Source organism: Acomys minous, assembly GCF_964271855.1.
Source record: "Acomys minous genome assembly, chromosome: 2".
NCBI classification, from domain to species: domain Eukaryota; kingdom Metazoa; phylum Chordata; class Mammalia; order Rodentia; family Muridae; genus Acomys; species Acomys minous.
The window spans coordinates 4,265,427-4,279,816 of NC_140484.1; the positions used below are offsets into that span (position 1 = coordinate 4,265,427).

Here is a 14,390-nt window from a genome sequence, read left to right on the forward strand (position 1 = left end):
CAATGCACCCCAGGTGGGGCCTGCACAACTGAGGCATCAGTGTACCCCAGGTAGGGCCTGCACAACGAAGGCATCAGTGCACTTATTATTATTTCTGGGATGACTGTCTGCAGACTGCTGGGTCCTCCTACCGTCTCTGTTCATCCTTCAAAGAGACTAGAACTTAGGGCAAAGCGGGAGGTTAAGGGATCCGATTGGATCCTGTGTTTCAGCCTTCCAGGGCACAAGGCCCACTTGGAAGCACAGAGATTACACACTGATGAGTCACCAGTCTAGAGTCCTTCCCTGTGGAAGCCATCAGCTGTCAAAAAGTCACAGGAGTAAACTCAGACCTGCTATGACAGGGCACAGCCTCTAGGTGGGAAGAAGAGTAGGGGAATGGTATAATCTGGCAGCCCAGAGGAGCCGTGGTGGGCACGAAGGGGTGGGTAGGCGTTTACTCGGGTCAGTGGCAAGATGCGAGGCAGGTGGTCTGGGCAGAGCGGCCACCAGGATTCAGAACCTCTGTGAGGGAGAGAAAATGGAGGAGGGGACTCGCCACAGAGGACTCTCAGGATGAGGCAAGACCTCTTAAGGGAAGCAGAGAGTCACTTAGAAGCTTTAGGTTGGGGCCAAGCAGCAGCCAGGTGTGATTAGATTTGTACACTGTAAGGCCACTATGTGGAGAACAGCGTCGGGTAGGGCGCCAGGTGAACCCAAGCGCGTCGCTGGAAGGCAACCGGAGAAGAACAAACACAAGACAGTGGGCCCTCGGCTGGGGAGGCTGCCACAGAATGGAGATATAGAAGCGAGAGACTATAAAAGCTAAAATCAGGGCCAACTGAGCAGGTGACTGCGTGGGTGACGCGCTTGCTGTGCCAGCACGGAGACCTGAGCTCGGATCCACGGCACCCACACAGAAGCTGGGAGCAGTGGTGTGTCCCTGCCACTCCAGCACTGCTGGGGGACACAGGACAACCCCAGGGGCGCAATGGCCATCCTGCCTGTTGGAGAGGGTGAGCTGTGGGTTCAGCCGAAGACCTCGCCTCAAAGACTGAAGTGGAGGGTGACAGAGGGGAAGACAGGTGACAGCAGCCTCAGGCTTTAGCACACACTCACATGGGAGAGTGCATGCTTCCTCCTCTCTACACACACACACACACACACACACACACACACACACACACACACACACACAAGATGAGGCTTAATCCAGTGGGATTAGAAAGAAACCAAACCCTCAGAATTTTCAGCCCACCACAAGGCACCTTACCTCTGGAGACCAGGAGAACACAGACGGCTGGCAGGAGCAGAGACGGAGGCATCCTGTTAGACCTACAGCGGAAGAAAGCGGGCATCAGCCTGGAGTCCTGTGCTCGACAGACACCCAGGAACAGGACAGCAGGGGCATCACAGACACCCAGGGACAGGATGGGGGGGGGCGGGGTGGATGATGGACACCCAAGAACAGGACAGCGGGGGGAGGGGGCATGACAGACACCCAGGAACGGGACAGCGGGGACATGACGGACACCCAGGAACAGGACAGCGGGGGCATGACAGACACCAGGAACGGGACAGCGGGGACATGACGGACACCCAGGAACAGGACAGCGGGGACATGACGGACACCCAGGAACAGGACAGCGGGGACATGACGGACACCCAGGAACAGGACAGCGGGGGCATGACAGACACCAGGAACGGGACAGCGGGGACATGACGGACACCCAGGAACAGGACAGCGGGGACATGACGGACACCCAGGAACAGGACAGCGGGGACATGACGGACACCCAGGAACAGGACAGCGGGGGCATGACAGACACCAGGAACGGGACAGCGGGGACATGACGGACACCCAGGAACAGGACAGCGGGGACATGACGGACACCCAGGAACAGGACATCGGGGGCATGACAGACACCAGGAACAGGACAGCGGGGGGAGGGGGCATGACAGACACCAGGAACAGGACAGCGGGGGGCATGACCGACGCCCAGAACAGGACAGTGGGGGGAATGACGGACACCAGGAACAGGACAGCGGGGGGCATGACAGACATCCAGAACAGGATAGCGGGGGGCATGACGGATGCCCCAGGAACAGGCCAGTGGGGGGGCATGACGGACGCCCCAGGAACAGGCCAGTGGGGGCATGGTTACTGCAGCCTTGAGAAGACAAGTCTCCCCCAAACACTCTCATTTTCAGCAGCCATCTGACATATTTCCAGATAGCACTCCTGCCTTAAACCCAAGCAAGGTCCTCCATGGCTTTTCAGAGAGGTTTCCTGGCAAAGGGTCCCTGGTCTCGGCATTGCAGGGTCTCAGCAGGCCATCTGGTCCCTTTTAAAGCAACCCCTTGCTCCAGAAGTGAACAAGGTGAAGGCTGGAATTGAACAGGTCGCTTTCAGAATCCCCCCAGCAAGTCTGGAAACCTCTCTCCAGTTACTGAGAATGTGTCTGAGCTGCATGTCCTAGTTTACTTTCTCTTGCTGTGATAAACTTGGGGAAGAAAAGGTTTATTTACTTGGCTTCCATCACTGAGGGAAGCCAGCAGGGATCTGGAGGCAGGAAGCAAAGCCGAGACCAAGATGCTTACTGGTTTGCTCAGCCTCCTCTCTATGCAACCCAGGAAGGACCACCCACCTAGAGAAGGCACCAGGCACCGACCATGGGCTGTGGCTCCTACATCAATCACTAATCCATGAAGTGTCCCCAAGTGCTTGCCCCCAGGCCAATATGATGGAGACCATTTTGTCAGTTGAGGCTCCTTCTTCCCAGATGACTCTAGCTGTGCCAAGGTGACAAATCCAAACCTGCACAGTCAGTGTAGCCAGAGCAGAAGCCATCGGGAGGCTCCCAGGTACCCACAAAGGGAGAAAGGTGGCTGGGCGGCTGGCCTGCTCAGAGGGGCTCATGTGATTTCAGGCCCAGGCTCAGGGCTGTGTACTGGATGTGGGGCACACCCCCAAGGGGGGAATCAGTGGAGGCATGGAACTCGCTTCCCAGTGCTGTCCCACTCCTTAACTTCAGCGTGGTTTCTGGGTTTCCAGCCTCTGGGCTTGGAATGCGCATGAGCCAGAGGTTCAAGCCAGAGCACAGCAGATAATGGCTCTGAAAATCACCTTCCCAGCTGGCTGTGAGGATGGAGGGGCTGTGGGAGAGCCCTGCTTACGAAGACACCAAGGCCCCTCATCGCTCAGCACAGGACCTACCTAAGCTGCTTCACGGAATCCTATTGTGTGCCCCTGCTTGCTCAGCTGGGCGTTTTTCAGCATCCTACCTTTCAGCTCATTAAAACAAGACTTATGCTGGCATTCTGCAAATGGGAATGGCATGGAAAAGGGCTCCCCACAAACGCTGGCCACACGGTGCCAGCTGAATGACCCTGAGGGCGTCTCTCTCACCGATTCACACACAGCCTTCACAGAAACTGTCCTGAGATTGGATCGTCTCCGCTGCCAGGTGCCAAGTGGTTACAGACTAGAGATGGTATCTCGGCTTGGGGACGCCCTGGCACTTGTACAGCTCAGTACACAGGAAGAGTGTCACATGGTGGATTGAGAGGAGGAACCTTCCAGAAACATCTCTGCACTCACACACTCAATGAACGCAAGGCGTCGTTAGCACTGCAGACTCTTCCCACCCAGTCATCACATTACATATCACAACATGTTCCTACCATACTAACTCGACGTGCAAACCCCTGCTCCATGTCAAGGAAACAAGTGAATGGGAGCGAGCTGCACTGCCCCAGCTGCCCTCGAACTTCTGGGCAGCAGTGTGCTTCAGCCTCTTTAGCGGCTGGGCTACGGTTCTATCTCCATGCTCAGCCTAGAGAGGTTGTTTGAAATTAGGATAAATTTTGCAGTAAAAAATCAGCTACTATTATCCAGCTAACCACTCATTACAGGCTGCCACCCGGCTCCCTATACTGGGGGGGAGGGGGGGAGTTTCTCTCCTAACCCTCCCTGGCTAGCCAGAGAGGGCAGATCATCCCCATTACAGATACCACATTACACAGCTAGTCAGTGGGAAGCTAACACCAACCCTAGGGATTCTGGGAAGACTCAGGGAGAATGTTGAGCAAGAGAGAGAGGTCGGGACAGGAGGCCCGGTGGTGGCGTAAGTTTGAAATCCAGGCAAAGGCTATGAACTACGAGGAGGAACAGAGGAAGGGGATCATAATTACACATCTGACACCCTGAATCCAGGCCTCTGGCTGCTTTTACTAGCTTGTACCTGCATTTAATTCCTATCCTGGAGCCCGTGGGGAGATTTCCAGGGACCGCTGCACTCCTGTTGACAGCCGCAAGCCAGAGGCAGGAACCCACCCTGCTTGCAGGTCGGCCTTGCCAGCCTTTCCATTACAGAATGCCTTCCTCGCCTTGCTAGCTGCCTCCGCTCTTCTGCTCCTTTACCTACGCTCACCTCGCAGGTGGACGTGGGAGCTGCGCTCTGATCTTCTCACCTGATTGCTATTCCTCTGCAGCACATGCACCAGGTGAGCGAGGTCTGTTGCTAAGTCACTCCACTGTACACAGACTAACAGCTATAATTCTCACACCCAGGAAGGAACAAATGCCAAAGGGGGGAGGGGCTTTTTAAAAAGAATGTTGCTGAGGGCAAGCCGCAGCACCCGCCCATCTTTCCCCATCTTCAGATATGGAGAGTGCAGGAAAAGGGAGGTGAAACTTCTTCCACAAATATCAGAGAGGCCCTTGTAAGCTGCCCCAGATCTGCAAGATAGAAACCTGAGCCCTTTATACCAGCCAGTGCGTGACCACGAAGACTGAAGTCAGAGGTCGTCTCCAGCCCAGCCCGGAAGCCTCTGCTGACTTTGCTCTAACAATCACCTTCCTTGTCTTTCACATAAAGTATCTTGCTCAGGCCCAGAGACTCAAGACAAGGGACAACTTTTTTCCCTAGTTTGATATGCCAGAGAGAGCCCTCTACCCCCTGCCCCCCCCCACCTCCTTTGAGTCTGCAAGATTCAAATGATCCTCCTGGTTCAGCCCCCTGCAGCGGCACACCCAGCCGGGGAAAGCAGTGTAAGGCCTCCTTAAGGACAGCCAGCAAACCTGCAGAAGTCACTAGTCTCCCAGCCAGAAGGCAGCCGCCTGAGGGGGTGACAATGAATGTATCACTGTGGGGTCCCTGGAAGGCTGGGCATAGCACAGAGACTACCGTTTGCTCCAAGCTTGCTAAGACACTTGTAGATAAGGCAGCGCTTGGGCTCACCTGGCTGACATTTGAGTCTGCTCTGCCTTGTTCAGGACTCAGATGCTCTGCAGTGAACTCTGGGGAATTGGAGGGGAGGCACAACACACAGGATGTTAAGTCAGGGGACTGGACTGCAGCCCAGCTCTGCTTCCAGCAGGTGGGGGCTCTACAAGCAGCTTCCTCGTCTCGGTTCTTTCATCTGTAGGACGGTTAGGATCCTGATGCTATAACATGAGACAACACGAGAAAAACCTGGTTGAGAGGAAGAAATTCATTTTCTATATAAAGATCCTGACCCTAAACTCACCAACTTCATTCAACAGCGTTCAGTCCTAGAGGGTCCTTTTTAGCACATCCATTTTCACAGAGGAGGAAAGAGACTTGGGAAGGTAGCACTAAGGCTGCAGAGCTGGTAAACTGCACAGCTGGGTCCAGCCCAGTCCCCTCAGCCATGCTAATACAGGCACAGTGTCCAGGGGGAGCAGGGGCATGAATAAGCCAACGAGACCTGAGCATGGGACTTTCTGGTAAATTCTTTCACTTTGCTGCTCTCTAACGGAGGTGACACTAGCCACCTCTTTGCCTGGGAAGGTTTTCAGAATCCCATAGAACCCCGCTGCAAAGGCTCCTTGGGCGAAGGCAACCCTCCCTAATTACATATCAGAGGGGCCTGGTTAAAGAACGCCAATTACTGACATCTGAAGAGGAGGACTGTGGGTAGCAACTGTAACGTACGGAAGTGGGGAATGCACTGCTGGAGATGAAAAAGGGCTGTGGCTAGGCCACACTGAAGATGAAAGGGCCGACCAAGGCAGAGACTTCAAGTGTAGTCAGCTGCCCTAGAAGCAGGGTCCCAGATGCCCCGGGGGCAAAATGCAATCATGCCGAAGTCCTTCTACACGTCCCTGCAGCAGCCTTGTGTCGATGACGCAATGGGCATCCTAAAACAGTCTTACTGGGATCAGCACCTCCATCCCAGGCCTCCTGTGGCCGAGCACTGATCCTTCTCGGTCCCCAAAACACACCGTCAAGCTCTAGCCTGTTGGTGGTCACCATAGGACGGCCATGGCATCTTCGCCTGAGCCTTCAGCCTGGCCCTCCTGCAGCTCCCTGGCAGCTGTATGTAATCTACGCCAGCTGCACACGGTCTGAGGACCAGCGTGTGGAAAGCGTACTCAAGGTGACTCCATCTACACAGCTCCAGGGAAGCTGCGGGGGGCAAGACTTCCTTCTGTAAGCAAGGCTGTGGAGTTGGGTTCTGGAGGGATGCGGCTTTGCCGTGCTCCTGGCACACTCTCTTTGTTGGCTTTTGTTTGAATCTCCCTTTGACCAGCTCATCCGGCATCTCCCAATATAACCCCTTTTTAATTTGCTGTGTTGCGTGGTACAGAGTTTGTAGCCCACTGTTCTGAAGCACTTCATGCTATTGCTGTCACTCCCACTAACATAAAAATGGGAACTTTTCCTTTACCCAAAGGGATGTATTAAGTATCCGCCTATGCCTGGGAAAGGTGGTGGAAATGCTTCCTAGCTGGAGAAGACACACATGGTGGGAGTACGGTTAACAGAGGCGCTCAGCCCAATGCCATCGCTGCCAGCTAAGGGCAGCCTTCTCACAGCCTTCCTTGAAGTTCCACGAGAGGAAACTTCCGTGTATATTAGAAGCCCATCTGAAAGGTCATTTACTGTGTGACTCAACCACATGACACCTGAGAGAGGACAGACTACAGAGACAGTGAAAGAGACGGAGAATCGCCACGGGGCTAGGGAAAGGGGCGTGAAGAGGGAAGGGTAGCAGGCATTTGTCCAAACACACAATGTGTGACACCAAGTGTGACTCCTGTGGAGTTTGGGGGCTCAGCACGTGGCACAAATGTCCCACTGGGGGAGGGAGGGGATGATAAAAGCAGGGCAGGCGTCTTTGTACCTCTGCTCAGTTTTGCTACAAACATTAAACTGTAAAACTAGCTCTGGAGGCTTTCCATCCACCCAACCATAGAAACCCAGACCTCGGCTGGCTTGTTCCACAGCCTGCTGAAGGCAGAGCCTGGTGGAATGGTTTGACTTTAAGCTCTGGGTGGTAGACCAATGCCAGATTTCCTGAGAAACACTTCCGTGGTGCATTTTCAGGCCCAGTGGGACGATGGAGGAAGGAACCCTGTGGTGTGCCTGGGGTTTGCCAGCAAGTAAGTCTGGCCCCCTACACAGATGTAGCCAATGGGCAGCTCCGGCTTCATGTGGGTCCCTTAGTAAGAGGAGAGGGGGCTGTTTCTGACAAGGACTCTGAGCTGGGGGAGGCAGGGTGTTAATGAGGAATAGAGAAGGGGAGATGGGAGAAAGGCGAGGGAGGGTGCTACGACCAAGATGTGAAGTGATAAAAAATAAATAAATAAAAATAAACATAACCTATGCATATAAAAAAAAGAGCATTTCTGAGCAAAACAGACTTTGAGGTTTTAGGACTGAATCTACAAGCATTCAGAGGGGTCTCGGGTTTATTTAGTCAAGGGAGCTTGTACCGGATGACATACTGCTTATAACTATCCAATCTCTTTAGCGCGCAGCCCCCACTGAGACGGGCAGGCCGAGTTAGGCAGTGCTGTAAGCAAAGGCAGCGAAGCGCCACCATCCCTTTTCTTCTGTCTGGTGCTCAGACCTTTATTTTATTTTATTTTATTTGTTTTGTTTTGTTTTGTTTTGTTTTTTTGAGACAAGGTCTCTCTGTGTTAACCTTGGCTATCCTGGACTTACTTTGTAGACCAGGCTGGCCTCGAACTCACAGCGATCCGCCTGCCTCTGCCTCCCGAGTGCTGGGATTATGCTCAGACCTTTAAATCACAGGTTTTTTTGTTTTTTTGTTTTTTTTGTCTCAGCCCGCCACGGGTCTGGTCCGGGGCAGGCTGGAGAAAGGTAGGAGGAGCAGGACTGCCCCAGGTGACGTTTGCTGCGGGGAGCTGGAAAGCAGACAAGTCTCTCCCGCACGCGCTTTCCGCGGAAAGCATAACCCTTGCCTTTCCTTCTCAGGGCAGCGAGCCCTCCACGAGTTCTTCCAGAAGTGACTTCTTTGAAAAGACGAGGCTGCCTTGTTTGGGAAACTGCGTAGAAACGCTGTAGCACCTGAGTGCTTATCATGCGGAGCGGAGCACACGTTTCCAACGCTTTTACTCAAAAACTACACCCCATTCCTCGGCCGCAAGAGAAGGGGTCCCCGCGACGGCGCCAGGCAGCTCGGGTTTCTCAACCCACAGCCCCCGAGCCAGCACCCCCTTACCTGGTGAGGCGCCGCCTTTGTGCTCTCCCGGATGGCGACCTTCCAGGCGGGCCGCTCAGGTGCGTGGAGACAAAGCGAACAAAGCCCTCTGCGCCCGGCTAGGCGCGGCAGGTAGAGGCGGCCGGCGCAGGGCTGGGGCTCCGCTCGCTCGCAGGGGTGCGCCCGGTCCACTGCCCCGCCCTGCCCCGCCCCGCCCGTAGGAAGGCGTGGGGCTTCCACCAGCGGAGCGCACAGCTGCCGGGGCCACGGCGCAGGCTGGGCTCGGGGTAGAGGACGCTGCGCCTCGCAGCCACGTGGGCACCTGTTGGTCTCCCCCTGCAGAGGCGGGGCAGGGCAGCTCCGGTGCAGCCTGTGGGGATCCAGGCTGTGTCGAGGGAGGCGCAACCGCAGCTCCCGGGAACCGCGCCGGCCTGGCCTCTCGCCCCGCGACCCGCAACCGCAGCACGGCGGATTTTATCGATCCCACCCTCAAGGGAATGTTTACTTTGGCTTCGTTTCTGTCATGGCTTCTACCTTTTGCCAACTTGCCTGTTACTTACTGAAGTTGGGTGATAATTAGTCAGCAGTCTCCTTTTTACTTAGAGGGTCCCTGGTATTTCATTCACGTGTCACGCAACAAAACAGTGTGCCTTCTGGCAGGTACTCCCCGCACACACACTCTCTCTCAATCATTTTCATTCTTCGTCAAAACTACATATTGTGTGCTCATTGAAAAAGTTTAAATAGAAACCGAGAAAGCAAATTGAAAAGCCACTGCTGCGCAGATGCAGACAGCTGGAACAAGCTGTCATTTCCGCCTACGAACACCTGTGTTGGACATCTGTGGTCTAGGCCACTGCAGTACCGCTTTACCTGTACCCATTTGCTACTGTTCAAAGCCAAGGTCTCTAGTTTAACACTGCAATTAGATATCTTTGTGGGGCTGCCCAATTACATCTGGAAAGGAAGAGAGTAAATTCCTACAAGTTATATGAATTCAAGAATTACATTACAATTACACACACACACACACACACACACGGTCATAGGGAGATCTGGTTTTTTGTTTTTGTTTTTGTTTTTTTTTTTCCTTCCACCATTTGGGTTCTGAAGGTTGAAATCACACGGGCAAGCTTGAAGGCACTAAGTGCCTCTACCCACTAGGCTGTCTCCTTGATCAAAGACTTTTTTTTTTTAAACAAACTGCCCTCCAGGAAGCTGGTCTGTTCCCTATTTTCTGTGCCCTTCTTCACTATTCCTGTAAATGTCAACCTGACGGGTAAATGTCAAATTTTGTATTTTTACACCTTTTTAAAACACAAAACAAAACAAAACACCACCACCACCAAACACTTCTGTTGCATTTCATTCCGTGGTCCTCAGTTGGCGCCCGGCCCCTCCTGTCAGATAGCTTACAGGGAACTTGGCTCCTGCCTGGCAGCTTTGATGTTGCAAACTTCATTGGAGAGGGAGAGAAGTTTTTTCTTCACTCGATTCATCCCTTCCATTAGCATTTACTGGAGCACCAAAAAGTGAAAACAGGATCATACCTAGGTACCACCTGTGGGCACCACAGGCAAGGCCACGGTAGGGGAACTTGCCTCCTGAGTGTGAAGGTGAGAGATGCTCTCTGCCTTGGTGCCAGCATTCTTTCAGAGATATGAAAGGCACATGTAGATGTAAAAGGACAAACACAGGTGAACTCCATCTTAACCTACAGGTCCCAAGTATTTAACCCTGTAATCAATGCATACTGTACTAACAGCACATACAGTTAAGAGTGGCAGTGTGGTGGCGAGTGGCAGTGTGGTGGCCACTCCAGACAGTGAGTAGCCCTTAGGAAGTCAGCTCTGACACCCTCCCGCCCATATGATGGTTGTTTCTTTGCGCCTCTGCCCGGTCAGGCTTACCACGCAAAAGCCTTGTTTCAACTCTCGGCATTCCTAACATTAAAAAAAAAAAAAAGATTTATTTATTACATACACAGTGTTCTGCCTGCATGTACACCTGCAGGCCAGAAGAGAGAACCAGATCTCATGATAGATGGTTGTGAGCCACCATGTGGTTGCTGGGAATTGAACTCAGGACCTCTGGAAGAGCAGACGGTGCTCTTAACCGCTCAGCCATCTCTCCAGCCCCCCTAACATTTTTTTTAACCTATTTGGGGTTACTTTACACATCATCTGAAGACTAAAACCTCCACACAGAAATGTTGCACCTGCCTGCGTTCTGTCCTACCACTCCAAACATACATCCAGGAAGGTGGTGACGCCAGTCGGCCTCAGCATTAAGTTACTGCAAACTTTTTGCCAAAGCAGTCTGGCCCAGAGGCTCTCAGGACTAATCAGTAGTAACCTGGAGTGCAGTGGCCAGGTCACTAAGCCAGGCGGAGGCTTCTAGGATGAGAAGGTCGGCAGCTACTCAAGTCATCTTTCCTCCCTGAAGATTCATGCATCCTTCCTTCCAGGGCCTCACCCAAAGCTCCAGCTCTGCTCAGGGCTTTGCCTTGCCTTGTTGGTCCCAATGCTTGGCTACTTATACAGAATAATTGGGTTTTTGTTTTATTCTAAATACAGGCTTTTTCTGTGTAGCCCTGGGTGTCCTAGAATGTGGTCTGTAGACAGGCTGGCCCTGAACTCAAATCCCAGTGCCTCTGTCTCCTGAGTGCTGGGGCTAAAGGTGTGCACCACACTACCCTGTGGAGTAACTGTTCTTTTAAAGTGTAAGCTCACAAACTGTTCTGTAGTGCTTCAGCTGCATGCGCGCGTGCACACACGCACGCAGAGATGAGGGCTTCAGCACTACTGAGACCTAAGTGGTGGAATGACCATGGCTTTCAGAGACAGCGTCACCGTGTCCACCTTTGATTTCCTGATGATGATGGTGGGTGTTAGGGTCGCTGACTGACTGGATGGATGGTGGGTGTCAGGGTCACTAACTGACTGGATGGTGGGTGTCAGGGTCACTGACTGACTGGATGGATGGTGGGTGTCAGGGTCGCTGACTGACTGATGGATGGTGGGTGTCAGGGTCACTGACTGGATGGATGGTGGGTGTCAGGGTCACTGACTGACTGATGGATGGTGGGTGTCAGGGTCGCTGACTGACTGATGGATGGTGGGTGTCAGGGTCACTGATTGACTGGATGGATGGTGGATGTCAGGGTCACTGACTGACTGGATGGTGGGTGTCAGGGTCACTGACTGACTGGATGGTGGATGTCAGGGTCACTGACTGAGTGGATGGTGGGTGTCAGGGTCACTGACTGACTGGATGGTGGATGTCAGGGTCACTGACTGACTGGATGGTGGGTGTCAGGGTCACTGACTGACTGGATGGGTGGTGGGTGTCAGGGTCACTGACTGACTGGATGGATGGTGGGTGTCAGGGTCACTGACTGACTGGATGGGTGGTGGGTGTCAGGGTCACTGACTGACTGGATGGATGGTGGGTGTCAGGGTCACTGACTGACTGGATGGGTGGTGGGTGTCAGGGTCACTGACTGACTGGATGGATGGTGGGTGTCAGGGTCACTGACTGACTGGATGGGTGGTGGGTGTCAGGGTCACTGACTGACTGGATGGATGGTGGGTGTCAGGGTCACTGACTGACTGGATGGATGGTGGGTGTCAGGGTCACTGACTGACTGGATGGATGGTGGGTGTCAGGGCCACTGACTGACTGGATGGATGGTGGGTGTCAGGGTCACTGACTGGATGGTGGGTGTCAGGGTCACTGACTGACTGGATGGATGGTGGGTGTCAGGGCCACTGACTGGATGGATGGTGGGTGTCAGGGTCGCTGACTGACTGGATGGATGGTGGGTGTCAGGGTCACTGACTGACTGGATGGATGGTGGGTGTCAGGGTCACTGACTGACTGGATGGATGGTGGGTGTCAGGGTCACTGACTGACTGGATGGATGGTGGGTGTCAGGGTCACTGACTGACTGGATGGATGGTGGGTGTCAGGGTCACTGACTGAGTGCATGGATGGTGGGTGTCAGGGTCACTGACTGACTGGATGGATGGTGGGTGTCAGGGCCACTGACTGACTGGATGGATGGTGGGTGTCAGGGTCACTGACTGAGTGCATGGATGGTGGGTGTCAGGGTCACTGACTGACTGGATGGATGGTGGATGTCAGGGTCACTGACTGAGTGCATGGATGGTGGGTGTCAGAGCCACTGACTGACTGCATGGATGGTGGGTGTCAGGGTCACTGACTGACTGCATGGATGGTGGGTGTCAGGGCCACTGACTGACTGCATGGATGGTGGGTGTCAGGGTCACTGACTGACTGCATGGATGGTGGGTGTCAGGGTCGCTGACTGACTGGATGGATAGTGGGTGTCGTCAGGATCAATGACTGGGTAGAATCCCACATACCCAGTCTTCACCTCCATCATGAAAACACACTTGGCAGGGAAGAGAAGCAAAGCCAGGCACCTGCAATCAGCACACCTGTGTCCTTGTCTCACTGAGCAGCCACAACCTGGAGCCCTTGGGGAGCAGAAAACCAAGAGGGGTCAAGCAGCAACCCAGGAACCAAAGGGAGCTGCGGTCAGCGGTGTGCCTCACCTTCAAGCAAAAGTTTCAGGACTCTGTGGTGGCCACAGCCTTCACCCCTCTGGTAAGACCCTTCCCTGGAGTGAGGCCTGCTAGCCCCTTTCCAAGGCGCACCTCAGACAGTCCGTGTGAGAACTCACAGCGTGTTAAAGATCCAACAGCAACAAGCATTGGCAGTGAGGGACGAGCAGGCAGCCATCTTATGTGCTGATGGAGTGTGGCAGCCTCAAATCTTTGCCTTCATAGAAACTGTTTACTTGACTGAGCTAAAAGCCACACAGTACACTTCATCTCTCCATTTCTGCCCTAGAGTCCCCAAAATTTTGTTTATTCCTGTTCTTAGCCCCACCTCACTGGCTTGACCTGCAGCCCCTGACATGCACTGCACACCAGCTCCCTTTGGTTCCTGGGGCCTGTTTCCTGAAATTGCATTTTAAGGTCTTTGTCCAGAAAGTCATCTGCTGAGGGACACACGGTCTCGGTTTTAGTGCACTTGGCTACAGCCACACTAGATACCCTAGTGGGACCTGAAGCCCCAGATGGAGTTGGGTCCCATGGCTTTGTATAACCATCAAGTGTATATCACAATGTCAGGCACTCAGCTGGAGTTTAAGAAATATTTGTGAAATAGAATATATGGCTGACATATTAAAATGGGTCAGAGACAAGGCTCAATGCTGCAGTGCACTAAGGGCAGGAGCCATGGCTTTGCACTGCTGCCACCTGAGGAACTGGGTATGGCTACATTCTCCGTCTGTGAACAAGCTCAGCTCCAACTATCCAATTTGTTTCTATTCAGATTCCCAGGCCCGCATGGAGTCGGCCTCAGGAGTCTGGTTTCTTTTTTTTTTTTTTTTTTTTTTTTTTTTTTTTGGTTTTTCAAGACAGGGTTTCTCTGTGTAGTCTTGGCTGTCCTAGACTTGCTTTGTAGTCCAGGCTGGCCTCGAACTCACAGAAATCCGCCTGCCTCTGCCTCCCGAGTGCTGGGATTAAAGGCGTGCGCCACCATGCCCGGCTAGGAGTCTGGTTTCTTGTGATGTAAAGGCCACCCCTGTAGCACCAGGGCACCACTGCCTCTTCATGTTGGTGCTCTGGCATCTGTAAAAGCAGGAGAGTGCAGAAAGCCAGCAAGGAGCAAGCCAGGGCAAGTTACAGACAAGGGACTTTACTGGACAGCAGGACAAACATAGTTAAGTAGAGGCTCATCAACATCCAAGTACCTTTCTGCACAAGGAAGCACTCTATTTAACAGAAGAGCTGACACGCACATGGCCAGCAAAAGGGAAAGTGAACCAAGTCCCAGGGCGGAAGCCAGTGTCTTGCTTCCTGTGTTGTCTTAGGCTGCCTCAAGGCATGGTCCTCAAACAG

At 53.4% G+C, this 14,390-nt stretch overlaps 1 protein-coding gene across 4 annotated transcripts in view; it reads right to left on the minus strand.

Moving 5' to 3' along the window:
* Positions 1-8,757, minus strand: part of VWA2 (von Willebrand factor A domain containing 2) — a 48,682-nt gene extending 39,925 nt beyond the window's left edge. The window contains exons 1-2 of one of the 4 annotated variants that reach the window (XM_084762884.1): positions 8,476-8,757; positions 1,253-1,314 (exon numbers count right to left, since the gene is read on the minus strand). In XM_084762884.1, the coding sequence (XP_084619010.1) occupies positions 1,253-1,304 (52 nt within the window). In that variant the 5' untranslated portion in view covers positions 1,305-1,314; positions 8,476-8,757. Of the gene's footprint in view, positions 1-1,252; positions 1,315-4,223; positions 4,389-5,222; positions 5,374-8,475 lie in introns of those variants that run through there. The other 3 variants (XM_084762883.1, XM_084762885.1, XM_084762886.1) reach the window with 3 other exon arrangements.
* Positions 8,758-14,390: the final 5,633 nt, after the last annotated feature.